At 54.7% G+C, this 16,436-nt stretch overlaps 1 protein-coding gene across 1 annotated transcript; it reads right to left on the bottom strand.

Annotated features, from left to right (window-relative positions):
• Positions 1–1,319: 1,319 nt before the first annotated feature.
• LOC144955435 (uncharacterized) lies at positions 1,320–11,086 on the bottom strand (the record flags this gene model as incomplete). Its single annotated transcript, XM_078885651.1, has 3 exons — positions 10,315–11,086; positions 8,715–8,928; positions 1,320–1,435 (listed from the first exon to the last, which is right to left on the bottom strand). Coding segments are annotated over exons 1-3 (447 nt in total), but the record flags the coding sequence as incomplete, so codon positions are not given.
• Positions 11,087–16,436: the final 5,350 nt, after the last annotated feature.

The following is a 16,436-nucleotide window of genomic DNA, read 5'->3' as shown; positions in this document are numbered from 1 at the left end:
GACCGGAGGCTACACACCTCGCCCTATGAGCCATGTCAATCTGACGTCACACACACGCGCGCGCGCACACACAGAGGAGCTCCGTGCTATGAATAAGGGCTATTGCCCGAAACGTTGCGTTTTTATACATAATCTCTATTCTGAACCGGCTTCAGGATCTCGCTCTCAAGCGAAGATCATCACCACACACATTCAAGATTACAGGGACTCTTCTACTTACGAACATTCGACTTACGAACTTTCAGAGATACGAACAAAACCTGTCCGTATGTCCAGTTGCCTGTTCGGACCGAGAGTCGTAAGTTCAACCGCCGCGCAATAGATAATGATGGTGGCGGCATCTACATCTGCAGAACGTGAATAACCAGTGGCATCTACATCTCCAGGAGATGATACACGTTGTAAAGCCATTCCCCGTGTTTAGTGTACACGCAGTACAACACGTTTGGAATCGACAGGAGTAAAGTTGGACTTACAAATCGACTTACGAACAGAATCTGGAACCTCCCTTGTTCGAGTGTTAACACTGTGGTGGTGTGCGTGGTGTAGCGGCCACTAGCGGCTGCAGGAGTAACGATAATTCCGGCGATCGATTGTGTGGGGGGGGGGGGTTGGTGGATTGGCTCGCGAAGCCCGCTACGGTGTTGGGTAAGTAGCTGCAGATGCAGCAGGCAGACCACGCACAGCTATCTCGAGGCAGCTATCTCGAGGAGAGAGCCACGCGGCAAACCAGAGTGATTCCTGAGCCAGTCGTGGGAATTCCACATTACCATGGCGGGAGACGAGTCCACACAACAATAACAACAACCCCACTGTTGATCGTGCACGCAAAGTTGTACTCGGTTTTATCGACCATCCCCCCCCGCCCCCCCCGGAGGAAGAGATGGTGAAGATGATGATGGGCTGAATCAACCCAAGCAGTCTACAGTTGAACTCTACAGGAACACTGCGTCATCCAATGCGGGTGTGGGTTAATCATTAACATCTGCAATATTTGTCAATAATCGTCACGGCCGCGTTTGCCATCCCCAGTGCTGGTGCTGATCCACCGCATCAGGTTCAGTACTCGTCGAGTCGACCTGGGGGAGGGCCCAGGAACGGTTCCAATTTTCGCCACCGTCAATTGGCCTCGAAATGGAACTTTATAGCTCATCGGATTCCTCCGGTAGACATTCTCGTTCGGATTCTGATGTGTTGCACCAACTTTGGCGGCCGGGTTCGTGCACACGCGCAGGGGACACGCGCACGGACACGGGCACGCGCACGGGCACACGCACGGACACGGGCACGCGCACGGACACGGGCACGGACACGCGCACGGACACGCGCACGGACACGGGTACGCGCACGGGCACGCGCACGGGCACGCGCACGGGCACGCGCACGGACACGCGCACGGACACGCGCACGGACACGCGCACGCAGCCCCGCGCCACTAATTGAATGGAGCGCTCGATCAATAACGGTGCGCACATCAACATGCACGCCAAGTCGCGTCCACGCGTCTCCCCACGTCTCCTCGTGTGTCTGCCCACCCATCTCCCTAACCATCTCACCCGTGTCTCCTCCATGTCTCCCCCATGTCACTCCTCGTGTGTCTCCCCGTGTGTCTCCTCGTGTCTCCTCGTGTGTCCTCGTGTGTCTGCCCACCCATCTCCCTAACCATCTCCCCCGTATCTTCCCCGTGTCTCTCCTCGTGTGTCTCCCCGTGTGTCTCCTCGTGTGTCTGCCCACCCATCTCCCTAACCATCTCCCCCGTGTCTCCCCCATGTCACTCCTCGTGTGTCTCCCCGTGTGTCTCCTCGTGTCTCCTCGTGTCTCCTCGTGTGTCTGCCCACCCATCTCCCTAACCATCTCCCCCGTATCTCCCCGGTATCTTCCCCGTGTCTCTCCTCGTGTGTCTCCCCGTGTGTCTCCTCGTGTGTCTGCCCACCCATCTCCCTAACCATCTCCCCCGTGTCTCCCCCATGTCACTCCACGTGTGTCTCTCCGTGTGTCTTCCCTGTGTGTCTCCCCGTGTGTCTCCTCGTGTGTCTGCCCACCCATCTCCCTAACCATCTCCCCCGTGTCTCCCCCATGTCTCTCCTCGTGTGTCTCCCCGTGTGTCTCCCCGTGTGTCTCCTCGTGTGTCTGCCCACCCATCTGCCTAACCATCTCCCCCGTGTCTCCCCCATGTCTCTCCTCGTGTGTCTCCCCGTGTGTCTCCCCGTGTCTCCTCGTGTGTCTGCCCACCCATCTCCCTAACCATCTCCCCCGTGTCTCCCCCATGTCTCTCCTCGTGTGTCTCCCCGTGTGTCTCCCCGTGTGTCTCCTCGTGTGTCTGCCCACCCATCTGCCTAACCATCTCCCCCGTGTCTCCCCCATGTCACTCCACGTGTGTCTCCCCGTGTGTCTTCCCAGTGTTTCTTCCCCCGTGTCTCTCCACCCATCTCCCCCGTGTCTGCCCCGCGTTTCCCCGACCCTCAAATGAGTAACCCTGGAGCGGTGGGTAAAACATCTCCCGACGTAGGGAGGTTATCATCCAGCAGTGAATCGACTACAGGACCTGTACGTGTGTGTGTGTGTGTCTGCGCGCATGTCTCTGTGTGTGCGCGCGCGTGTCTCTGTGTGTGCTGCTCCTACTTATGTCGGTGGTGAGCAGTGCATCACGCTGTGTATAATTGAAGAGGCTTAATTAAATTATCCACGGCTGCATCTCACTGCCCGACCCAATCTTCCTCGCGTGTTCGGCGTCATGAGTGATGGTGGGGGGAGGGGGTAGAGGAGGAGGGAGGGAGAGGGGGTAAAATGGGTGTGGGGTGGGGGGGAGACGTAGTGGGGTTGGGGGTCGCGGTAAGAAGCTACTCTGACCACGCGCCAAAGACAAAGATCCCCCAGATAGCCTTTGACAGGCTGACAAGGCACGTGCTGTTCGCAAGCACAAATGAAGGCCAGCACGGCACGCGAGGGGATGGGGGGGGGTGATCCGAAACACTTATTCACTTTAGGCTGAGTCGACCTAGACGAGGCCCCGGACCGGTTTTCAGATAAACGTCACTTGTGTTGGCCGTGAGCGGGAATCGAACCCGGGTCTCCGGATTCGTAACGCAATGCCCTTACCACCGCTCCCCACTTCATCATCATCATCGCCATTATCATCAACACGACCTCCAACCACCATAGCGACAAGGACCCTCATCATCCCCACCACCATCATCGCTACCACCACCATCCCTATCATCATCATCATCGTCACCAGTTCACTCTCATCACGACCACCACGAACGTCGTGATTATCCTCACCAACAGAATCGTCGCCTACACTCGAACCCGTCGAACGGAAGCGAGCGGCAGCGCTGCAGTCAGTAAGTCGCCTGTGCGTGAGATGGTGAGAAAGTGCGTGAGATGGTGAGAGGGTGAGATGGTGAGAGAGAGGGTGAGAGGGTACGTGAGAGGGTACGTGAGAGGGTGCGTGAGGGTGAGAGAGTGCGTGAGAGAGTGAGAGCGTTCGTAAGAGGGTGAGAGTGCGTGAGAGGGTGAGATGGTGAGAGAGAGGGTGAGAGTGAAAGCGTGAGAGGGTGAGATGGTGAGAGGGTGAGATGGTGAGAGAGAGGGTGAGAGGGTACGTGAGAGGGTACGTGAGAGGGTGCGTGAGGGTGAGAGAGTGCGTGAGAGAGTGAGAGCGTTCGTAAGAGGGTGAGAGTGCGTGAGAGGGTGAGATGGTGAGAGAGAGGGTGAGAGTGAAAGCGTGAGAGGGTGAGATGGTGAGAGGGTGAGATGGTGAGAAGGTGCGTGAGAGCGTGAGAGGATGAGAGGGTGCGTGAGATGGTGAGAGAGAGGGTGAGATGGTGAGAGAGTGCGTGAGATGGAGAGAGGGTGAGAGAGAGGGTGAGAGAGTGAGAGAGGGTCAGATGGTGAGATGGTGAGAGAGTGCGTGGAATGGTGAGAGGGCGAGAGAGGGTGAGAGAGTGAAAGCGTGAGAGGGTGCGTGAGAGCGTGAGAGGATGAGAGGGTGCGTGAGATGGTGAGAGAGTGCGTGAGAGGGTGAGAGGGTGAGATAATGCGTGAGAGGGCGAGTGAGACTGCACGATAATGCAATGGGTCGTGCGGTGTGCGTGAGTGTGCGTATGTATTATTCAGGAACAGAGACAGAGACACTTTCATACGTGTGCGTGGCCAGACGCACACGTGTACAGAATGCGAACAGACACAAAGACAACGATTCTCCACATAGCCTGGAACAGACTGATGGTACAAGTGCTGTTAGCGTGCACCTATAAAAGCCGGCAAGGCACACGAGGGGGTGGGTGGCCAAAACCACGCCCGGCCGCCTTTGTCTCCCCGGTGGTGATGTATACACACCACACCGGCAGTAATTTGCAGCTGAGTCGACCTAAGTGAGTCCCAGACAATCGTCGCTGGTGTTGACCATGAGCGGGAATCGAACCCGGCTCGCACACATCGACACCACGACCGCCGTTCACCACGAAGTGGCGGTGACGTCACCACGGAGTCTGTGCCAGGCTAGGTGCGCACCTTCAGACAGCTACACACAGCACACACGTAGATACACACAGCAAAATATATAGCTACACACAGCACGCACATACACACATGAGAAACACACATACGTTAGAGACACACACAGACACGTACACACAACACACAGACACAAATACACAATAGAGACACACACAGACATACACACACATTAGAGAGACACACACAGACACAGACATACACACACATTAGAGAGACACACACAGACACAGACACACACACATTAGAGAGACACACACAGACACAGACACACACACATTAGAGAGACACACACAGACACAAACACACATTAGATAGACACACACATACACATATTAGAGAGACACACACAGACACATACACACATTAGAGAGGCACACACAGACACAAACACACATTAGAGACACACACAGACACATATACACATTAGAGAAACACACACAGACACAGACACATATTAGACAGACACACACACGTAACTAACACACTGCCCCCCAAACACGTCCCGTGCTCTCAGGGGCAAGTGCTGTTTGCGAGCTCCTATTAGGCAATGGGCAGGCGGAACGCGGAACGCGTGGCACAGAGACCTCGCAGGGAACTCGCTAAGACCTCACAACGCCCAACATAAACAGGGCAATTACTGCGGCATGGGAGGCTGCGTGTGTGCGTGTGTCTGTGTGTGCGTGAGTCTGTCTGTGTGTCTGTGTGTGTGTGTCTGTGCGTGCGTGTCTGTGTGCGTGCGTGTGTCTGTGTGTGTGTGTCTGTGCGTGTCTGTGTGTGCGTGAGTCTGTGCGTGCGTGTCTCTGAGCGTGTGTCTGTGCGTGCGTGTGTGTACATGCGAGTGAGAATGTCTGGTTCGGTTCCCGCTCACGGCCAAAATCAGTGACGATTAATCTGAACCGGTCCTGGGCCTCCCCTAGGTCGACTCAGCCTCAAATGAGTACCTGGTGCGGTGTGTAAACATCAGCATTGGGGAGACAAAGGTGGCCGGGCGTGGTCCTGGCGACACCAGCGCTTGCAAACAGCGCTGGCCACAACAGTCTGGTGACGGCAACATCGGGGATCTTTGTCTATACTTCACTGTTATTGTACTGCTGGGGAAAGTGCCGTTTGCGAGCCTCTACGAATCCGTCACGGCCTTTGTCTTCCCAGCGCTCATGGTTACACACTGCAACAACAGGCTACTCATTTGAGGCCGAGTCGACCTAGGCGGAGGTCCGGCCGAGTCGAGAACCCCGGCTGGCCAGCTTGGTTGCGCGGTGCGCTGACCACTGCGCCACCGCTCCCAGAGAAGGTGGCGATGATACAACACACACACACACGTGCACACACACACACGCATGCACATACACACACACACACACGCATGCACATACACACACACGTGCGCACACACACGCGCGCACACACAAGGGCTGACACTTGCACACAAAGATAAAGATCCCCCATATAGCCTTAACAGACTGTAGGGGCAAGTGCTGTTAGCGAGCACCTATGAAGGCCAGAACGGTACACGAGGGGGTGGGTGGCCAGCACCACGCCCGACCGCCTTTGTCTCCCTAGTGGCAACGTTTACACACCGCACCAGGTACTCGTTTGAGGCTGAGTCGACCTAGGGGAGGCCCGGGACCGATTCAGATAATCGTCACTGGTGTTGGCCGTGAGCTGGAATCGAACTCGTGTCGCCGGGTTCATAGCGCAGCGCGCTAACCGCTACACTACCGCTCCCCACTTGCACACACACACACACGCAAGGGTTGACACTTGCACACACACAGACACATCTCCGCACAAGTCCCATACACTGCTCCACGTCCCGTGGTCGCACGCAGAAGCTTATGCGGAAGGGGGGGGGGCCGCAAAAACACCCACTCATGCATTGACAAAGATCCTCCATATAGCCTTGACCCTGCTGTCGGGGCAAGTGCTGTTAGCAAGCACCTATGAAGGCCAAGTATTGACACACAGCTACACACACCCACTCTCTTAACTCCACGTGGGCGCCAGGCGCATCCATACTGAAGTAGCTGACTAAGGAGACAATGGCACGCACGCGAACATCATCTATACTGTATAGGCTTTAATAGCCTGCTGGGGCAAGTGCTGCTAGCGAGTAGCAGCGCCTTTGTCTCCCCAGCGCTGAAGTTTACACGCCCTAGCAAGCGCTGCTCATTTATGGCTGAGTCGACCTCGGGGAGGCACACAGATATTCGCCGCTCATGTTGGTCGCAAGCACACACAACGACAAAGATCCCCCCGTATAGCCTTAACAGAATGTTGGGGCAAGTGCTGCTAGCGAGCATCAATTAAGACTTGGCACGGTAAGCGAGGGGGTGCGTGGCTAACACCACGCTCAGCCGCCTTTGTCTCCCCAGTGGCGATGTATTTTTTACACACCGCACCGAGTACTCATTGAAGGCCGAGTCTACCTAGGGTAGACCCAGGACCGGTTCAGATAATCGTCACCAGTGTTGGCCGTGAGCAGGAATCGTACTCGGGCCGCCGGGTTCGTAGCGCAGCGTAGCGCTAACCACTGCACCACCGCTCCACACACGGCCTGACACGCACAGGTACACCGTAATCCAATGTGACAGTTGCTGACGAGGGCTGCAATGTTGTCACGTGCATAAGCACGCAAAGACAAAGATCCCCTGTATAGCCTGAACAGACTCTTGGGGCAAGTGCCACTAGCGAGTACCTATGAAGGCCGAAATGACACACAAAGGGGTGGGTGGCCAACACCACGCCCGCCCGCCTTTGTCTCCCCAGTGGCGATGTTTATACAGGTACTCATTTGAGGCCGAGTCGACCTAGGGGAGGAGGCCCAGGACCGGTTCAGATAATCGCTATCACTGGTGTTTGCCGTGAGCACACACCCAGATATTGACAGACACACACACACACACTCTAACGCCTGCCCAACTCCATCCACCACGAGCTTGCACGCCCTTCCAGCTGAAGCCTCCCGCAAATCACGTGACTTCGGTGCTGCCCCCCCCCCACTCTGAACCCCTCCCCTCGCCCCGCCCACTGTGAGAACAGGCGCTGCTCCTCCTCCCCGCAGCTCGCGTCTGCTCGCTCCTCCCTTCTCTCGCTCTTCCCCGCCCTCTCATCATCATCATCAGTATCGCCCTCTGATCATCCCCGGCATCTTTGAGAAAGAGCTTTAAAGAGCTCACCGGATTCCTCCAGGATAAATATTCTGATCATCCCCGACATCTTGGCCCGATCATTTCTTCTCCACCTCCTCCCCACTACAGTATTGACGCACGCGCATGCATATACAGACAAGCACACACAAGAGCACGCACGCACGCACACACACACACACACAAGTACACACACCCCCGCATAATCCCACGTTAGGCGAGCCGTATCCATACTACAGTAGCTAAGGCAGCAGCAGTGATGCCATGGCCCATTGTTGTATAGGCGAGCTGAACAGCACACAACAAAGGCAAAGATAACCCGTATAGCCTTGAACAGATCCTTGGGACAAGTGCTGTTAGCGAGCAGCATCCATGAAGGCCAACACGGCACACGAGGACTACGCCCGGCCGCCTTTGTCTCCCGCTGTTTACTCACCCCCATCAGGTACTAATTTGAGGCTGAGTCGACCTAGGGGAGGACCAGGACCGGTTCAAAATAATCGTCATCGGTGTTGGCCGTGAGCGGGAATCGAACTCGGGTGTCTTGGCCGCGAGCTGGAATCGAACTCGGGTCACCGGGTTCGTAGCGCAGTGCGTGAACCACTGCGCCACCGCTCTCCACACACAGCACACAGATACCCCCCTCCCCTCCAACTCCACGTGGGCACCCAACTCGAGTAGATGACGAAGGCGGCAATGGGACAACAAAGACAAAAATCCCCCGTATAGCCTTCACAGACTGTAGGGGCAAGTGCTGTTAGCGAGCACCTATGAAGACCGGCCCGGCACACGCGGGGGTGGTTGGCCAGGATCACGCCCGACCGCCTTTGTCTCCCCAGTGGCGATGTTTACCGCACACTGCACCAGGTACTCATTTGAGGCCGAGTCGACCTAGGGGAGGCCCAGGACCGGCTCAAATAATCGTCACCGGTGTTGGCCGTGAGCGGGAATCGAACTCGGGTCGCCGGGTTCGTACCGACGACAAAACGCACTCACGCACACGCCTCCACACAGCTCCTACCGAAATATTTCATCGACGAATTCTACCGAATCCATACCGCGTTGCGACGGCGTTCCAGAGGAAGAGGAGGAGGATGGTGGTGGAAGAAGGAGGCGCAGCTGGGACTGACCGAACCTGACGGAGGCAGCGGTGGCAAGGATACAGCCGGAGCGCTCCGTTCCTGGTGCCGATCGCCAGGATCTTCTGGACCGGGTCGAACGCCAGCGCCGTGGGTTGATGCGGAAATCCATGGCGCACGGTCTGCCGTGGAAGGGACAAAAGGGGAACAGGAGAAGGGGGTGGGGGGGGGGTAAAGGAGAGCTCACGTGCTGCTTGTTGTGCTGGGCAAAGTGCTGTCACACGAAGGCCTCGATGTGGATAGCGTCACGCCCGGCCGCCTTTGTCTCCCCCACGGTTGCCGACGTTATTACGCGTAGCGGAAATAATTTTTTTCTCTCCGAAAGACGTAGTCGACCGGTTTTAGATATCGGTCCCTGATGTTGGCCGTGAGCGCGAATGGAACTTGGGATTGTAGCGCAGTGCGCTAACTAATGCGCCGCCTCTCCCCACGCACACACACACACATGCACGTACAGCGAATTCACAACACCCACCACACGACACACACAGAGACACACACAAAGATACAGAGACACACAGAGACACACACAAAGATACAGAGACACACAGAGACACAGAGAGAGACAGGAACACACACACACTGGGATACACGCAGAGACACACACACACACAGAGACACACGTAGGACAAAAATAGACACACACGTATACACACAGGGATACACACGGACACATTCAGAAAGAAACGTATGTACACGCAGAGACAGTGACATACCCACACGCACACATACACACGTAGAAACGGACGGACACACACAGAGACGCACGCATACACACATCTATACAAGACAAGCACACAGACACACAACACAAGCCAAAGACTCCCCGTATAGCCTGAACAGACTGTTGGGGCAAGTGCTGTTAGCGAGCACCTACGAAGGCCAGCACCACGCCCGACCGCCTTTGTCTCCCCAGTGCCGATGTTTACACACCGCACCGGGACACGTATTGAAGACCGAGACGTGAGCAGGGCACGTAGCGCAGTGCGCTAACCACTGCGGCACCGCTCCCCCACTATACACACACAAATACAAAGATCCCCCGTGTAGCCTTGACTGTTGGGCGGCAAGGGCACACACAGATACACGCCAATAATCGGCACAGCGCTAGGCAGTATCACCTACCCTTGTGATACACGAATTCGCATTGCAAATTGCTCATCGTGTTAACACAGTGAAGGGGGGGGGGGTCCGGGGGGGGGGGTCAAGAACGATTCAAATGAATGAGCCAACGAACGACACAGCAAATGAACGCAACACAATCACGCGTTCGATACAGATGGAAGGGACTGCACGGGGGTCCATCAGCTCCTTCACCCCCCCGCCCCATCTGCTCGCACCTTGCAGCACGCGATAACAGCTGACGATGTTGGATGCAGTATTCGTATGATACCCCCCCCCCCCACAAATGCAATCTGATCACCCCCTTCCCTTCCACACCTCACCCCCCAAATATTTCCAAGCCCGATCTCTCGGACACAACGCAGCCCCCCCCCCTCTCCCCGTACCTTGCAAAGCTGAAAATGATCGGAGCCGAGGCGTTCGTGAATCTCGTTCTCGGGCTTGGCCGCCTGCGCGCTCGCCGGCGTGGTGAGTCCGTCCAACACGCGCTTGATTTTCCTCATCGCGCGCCGCGCGCCAAGCGGCCACTGCAGCAGCAGCAGCCGCAGCAGCAACAGTCGACGACGATGATGCTGCTGCCGCTGCTGTTGTTGTTGTTGAAACTGCTGCTGATGAGGATGTTGCTGTAGAAACTGCGGCTGCTGGTGTTGCTGCTGTTGGAGCTGCTGCTGCTGTTGTTGTTGCTGTTGGAGCTGCTGCTGCTGTTGTTGTTGTTGCTGTTGGAGCTGCTGCTGTTGTTGTTGCTGCTGCTGCTGTTGTTGATGCTGCTGTTGAGGCCGCTGCTGCTGTTGAGGCCGCTGCTGCTGCTACTGCTGTAGATGCTGCCGCAGCTGTTGTTGCCGTTAGGCGCACGAGCTACGCACAGCGCGTGCTGTCTCTCCTTCTTCGACGCCGCGTCTTACCACTCCGTGCCGAAACCTCTCACCCCCCACCACCACCACCCCTAAAATTAAAACCACCACCACCACCGGCCCCACCAGCCACCCGCCACCAGCAGCAGCAGCACCCGGCCGGCGCCGCGTTATACCGTGTAGGTGCCGCGGAGAACGACGGCGTAGGTTCGACACCCCATGCCGCGTCTCTTGGCCGGCTCGCTCGGTCCGAAGCCGAGATCGAACCTCGGGGGCTCCGATCGACCCAATTAGCAGCCCCCACCCCGCCCCCTCCCCTACCCGCCCCGCCCCCTCCGCCGCCGCCACCCCCCGCCGCCGATTGCGAGCAGCGATGGAGCCTCGGAGCTTGATTTGAGCGCCGTCCCGGTTGGATTCCCGATACGGGTTGTGATTCAGCGCGCCTCTTGAGCCAAATCGACGAATGAAGTCAGGTCGGACGCGCTGCGTCTCCTGCGACGTCTCGCTCGCTCGCTCGCTCTCTCGCCGTCTTCTCTCCGGCGTGAGCACGGGCAGTCAGCAGCAGCAGCAGCGGCAAGGGTAACAATATCTGTGTGTATCGTATCGCCACTGACGTCTGCTGTGCCGACTGGTAGCCCGGATAGGGAAGAGACGGAAGGAGAAGGGACGGGAGGGAGGGAGGGTTGGGTTGGTCGGTGATGGCGGTGGGAGGGGGTGTTCTTTCTGCTGGGCGTGCCCTGCAAAATCGCTCTCTCCCCTCTCGGCTCTCTCACTCTCCCCTACGAGTCTGCCTCTGCCACGCGCACTCTCTCTCTCTCTCCGGCTCTCTCACTCTCTCTCTCTCCGCCTCTCTCCGTCTCTCTTTCTCCGGCTCACTCACTCACTCTCCGTCTCACGCTCGCCCCCTGCCGGTCGCAGCGAGGGGAGTTACCGCGCCGTGAGGGTGCCGCTGTTTGTGCGCGTGGCGACTGCTGAGAGATGTCCCACTGCCAACGCGGCTTCTATTTTACCAGCGACAACCCCCTCCCCCCACCACCGAGTTGAGGATCACGCGTGATGTGATGATGATGGTCACGCGTGATGTGATGATGATGGTCACGTGTGATGATGATGGTGGTCACGTGTGATGATGATAATGATCACGCGTGATGATGATCACGCGTGATGATGATGATGATGATCGCGTGATGATGATGATGATCACGTGTGATGATGATGATGATCACGTGTGATGATGATGATCACGCGTGATGATGATGATCACGCGTGATGATGATGATGACGCGTGATGATGATGATGATCACGCGTGATGATGATGATGACGCGTGATGATGATGATGATCACGCGTGATGATGATGATGACGCGTGATGATGATGATGATCACGCGTGATGATGATGATCACGCGTAATGATGATAATGATGATCACGTGTGATGTGATGATGATCACGCGTGATGATGATGATGATGATCACGTGTGATGATGATGATGACGCGTGATGATGATGATGATGATAACGTGTGATGATGATCACGTGTGATGTGATGATGATTACGCGTGATGTGATGATGATTACGCGTGATGATGATGATGATGATGACGCGTGATGATGATGATCACGCGTGATGATGATGATCACGCGTGATGATGATGATGATCACGCGTGATGATGATGATGATGATCACGTGTGATGATGATGATCACGCGTGATGATGATGATGATGATCACGTGTGATGTGATGATGATCACGCGTGATGATGATGATGATGATCACGTGTGATGATGATCACGTGTGATGTGATGATGATCACGCGTGATGATGATGATGATCACGCGTGATGATGATGATGATGATCACGTGTGATGATGATGATGACGCGTGATGATGATGATCACGCGTGATGATGATGATGACGCGTGATGATGATGATGATGATAACGTGTGATGATGATCACGTGTGATGTGATGATGATCACGCGTGATGATGATGATGATCACGCGTGATGATGATGATGATGATCACGTGTGATGATGATGATCACGCGTGATGATGATGATGATGACGCGTGATGATGATGATCACGCGTGATGATGATAATGATGATCACGTGTGATGTGATGATGATCACGCGTGATGATGATGATGACGCGTGATGATGATGATGATGATGATAACGTGTGATGATGATCACGTGTGATGATGATGATGATCACGCGTGATGATGATGATCACGCGTGATGATGATGATGATCACGCGTGATGATGATGATGATCGCGTGATGATGATGATGATGATCACGTGTGATGTGATGATGATCACGCGTGATGATGATGATGACGCGTGATGATGATGATGATCACGCGTGATGATGATGATGATCACGCGTGATGATGATAATGATGATCACGTGTGATGTGATGATGATCACGCGTGATGATGATGATGATCACGCGTGATGATGATGATGATCACGCGTGATGATGATGATGACGCGTGATGATGATGATGATAACGCGTGATGATGATGATGATGGTCACGCGTGATGATGATGATAGATGATGAGCTACCATGATCATCACGCGTGATCATCATGCGCGTGAGGATGAGCTATCATCATCATCGTGACTCATCATCGCAGCAGTGGCTGACATCGTCGTCGTCACCACCACACGTGGGTGTTTTGTGTTGTTGTTGTATAGCAGCAGTCAGATAACATTGGTAAACAAAACATCAAATTCTGGCCTGGACTTTTGCAGCTGTTTTTGACAAATTTCAGGGTGCTGATTCCAAATCTGATCTCAGATTTGCTCTGTCACATCTCATTTTTATGCTATCGGCATACCCCATTTTCATTGATTTTACCCGAAATTAACTCTGTCACATATGATTGCAAGTTGTTGCGAGTCAGTGACTGCTTTAGTGTTATAATATGGTGCTGTATTTTTAGGATAGTGTGTTTTATAATATAATTTTATGTAGATATCCACATTTATTTAATATTTTTCTTCTGCAGTTTTTATTGAAAATGCAATATTTGATATCTCAAAAACCTGATGTGATAGACAAAAACTGATGCCAGATTTGGAATCAGCACCCCAAAATTACCTTAAAACCATTGGAATACCTTATGCCAGAAAAAGTGTGTTGACCAGTGTAATATAAGCGCGCGTTGATTCTCAATGTGGATGAGGAGGAGGGCAATGCCGCAGAAACCCAGAGATCAATCCATGCGACCGCCACCGGGAGAGAAGAGAAACACGCCTCTGACTCCACATATACAAGGGGCATCGTCAGGCTCCGAGATCGAGTCCACGATCCTCGCACGTAACCAGGCGGCGGCGAAGATGCCATTCCAGATAACAACGATGAGAGTCGTGTCAACAACTCTAGATTTGAAGCTTTCGTGACTGCAAGGATTCATATTCTTAGATTTTTTTTCGGTAAAGTCACGTAGGTAAAAAATTTAAATAAATGTATTTTACTTTTATTTATTTAAATTTTACATTTTTTACCTACGTGACTTTACCAAAAAAAACCTAAGAATAAGAATATCGTGTCAACTCGTAACGCGCCACCGCCGCCGCTCGCTGGCGTAGAGAGAGGGAATGGAGGGCGACTCAGAGGCGTCAGGCGTAAGGAGGAATCAGAGACGAGGAGAGTGGAGGCAGCAGCAGCAGGAGCCACGCGGCGGTGAGGAGCGACCAAACATTTTACCAAGCTCTGCGGTTCTCTATATATGAAGTTGTTATCGGCCAATTAATGAGTGCCTGTTTATGTGTGTGTATATTATTATTTAGTTCTGTATTTCCATGTGGAAGGAAGCAGGGGCACATGGAATGGTGAGCGCGCTGAGCTATGGACCCAGCCACCGTGGTTCCATTCCCGCCCACGGCTGTCGATTCTGGGCCTCTCGGTCCGTGCAGTCGTATAAACGAGTGCTGTTACCTGGTTCGGTGCGTAAAATATCAGCACTGGGGAGACAAAGGCGGTCGGGCGTGGTGCAGGTCACAGCACACCCCCCCCACCTAAATGTTGCAATGATCTCAAATCCCCGCCGCCTTTGTTTCCGCCCAGCAGTATATATTTGTATACACGTTCGTCTGTGATGGGCAAGTGGCGTGCGGTGGGGTAAAGTGTGGGTAACCGAGGCGTTTGGCCAAAGTGGGACGGACAGGGGAACAATTTCCCTCTGGAATTTCGAGCTCCCGCCCGCGTGGAGTCCCTTCCGCCAGCAGGGGTGTGAGCAGGGGCATTGCAGGGCTGCGCCTGTGCCTCTTTCCTTTCAGTGCCATGACGCCACAAAGACAAAGATCGCCCGTACAGCCTTATCAGACGGTTGTGGCAAGTGCTGTTATCGAGCACCTATGAAGGCCGGCACGGCACACGAGGGGGTGGTGGGCCAACACCACGCCCGGCCGCCTTTGTCTCCCCAGTGGCGATGTTTGTTTTGTTTGAAACACTGTACCAGATATAAATTTGAGGCTGAGTCGACCTCGGTGAGGCTCAGGACCGGTTCCGGTTTTAGCGGAAACAAAACGAAACCTCGGCTCGTCGGGTTCGTAGCGCAGCGCGCTATAACCACGACGACTACCGCTCCCCACAGCGATGACGCCACGATCCCTCTGGGTCCATTCATGAGTCAGTCTAGGCCAGCTCCGAGTGGCAGCGTTATCTATCGTGAACACGTGGGCCACTCCTGGCAGATTGTGAGTTACATTTGTTTTTAAAATGTATATATATTTTTGTCTCTCTCTCTCTCTCTCTCCCCTTGGTAAAAATGTTGTTGTTGTTGTTGGGAATGCGCAAGAGAATACGTCCGCCCGGGGAGACGGAGCTGTGAAATCAGCTTCGTGTGCGTGGAACAGATAGCGCGTGTGGTGGGTGTCGTGGAAGGTAGCGGTTTGGGGGGAGGCTTTCATCCAGCGGTGGATTGAACATGGCTGCTGACGATGCTTATGGTTTCACTTTCTGGCAATTGACCACAGCCCGGGGTTTGTTTTGTATCCTCAGGGTTGGTGGATCACGTCGAGATTACGAGTCTCCAATGGTGAAGTATGGTCAAACACCCCCCCCTCCCACCGCCGGCCCAAAACCTGGTAACCCGAGTTCGATTCCCGCTTACGGCCACCACCACCACCACCAGTGACGATTATCGGAACCGGTCCTGGGCCTCACCCAGGTCGACTCAGCCTCAAATGAGTACCTGGTGCGGTGTGTAAACATCGCCACGAGGGAGACAAAGGCGACCGCGGCGTAGTATTGGCCACCCACTCTATCGTGTGACGTTCCGGACTTCATAGGCGCTCGCACTTGCCCCCCACAAGCTTGTTAATGCTATACGGGGGATCTTTGTCTTTGCCTTGCTGTGCACGTGTGCGTGGTTCGGCTGCTGCTGTGTTCGTGGCAATGCTGCCGTTGTTGGTTAGAGCGGTGGCATGACCGAGCGGTCGCAGAGTTTCACGGTTCGAACCTGGACGGCCGCCCTGATTATCACTGCGTATTCACAGTGGTACCTTAACGACCACTCCCACCGCCCCCTCCCCTTCTGACGTCCGTTGTGTTGCCAGCAGCCGGCGTCGGTCACGCTCCGAATTTGTCGATTTCGAAAATGACACCACGCAAGCGACCACCATGGCCCCCCGCCCCCG

This window comes from Lampetra fluviatilis, unplaced genomic scaffold (genome assembly GCF_964198595.1).
Source record: "Lampetra fluviatilis unplaced genomic scaffold, kcLamFluv1.1 SCAFFOLD_1362, whole genome shotgun sequence".
Classification (NCBI taxonomy): domain Eukaryota; kingdom Metazoa; phylum Chordata; class Hyperoartia; order Petromyzontiformes; family Petromyzontidae; genus Lampetra; species Lampetra fluviatilis.
The sequence above is the reverse complement of the archived record's forward strand: the minus strand, read 5'-3'. Positions and strand labels throughout refer to the sequence as shown.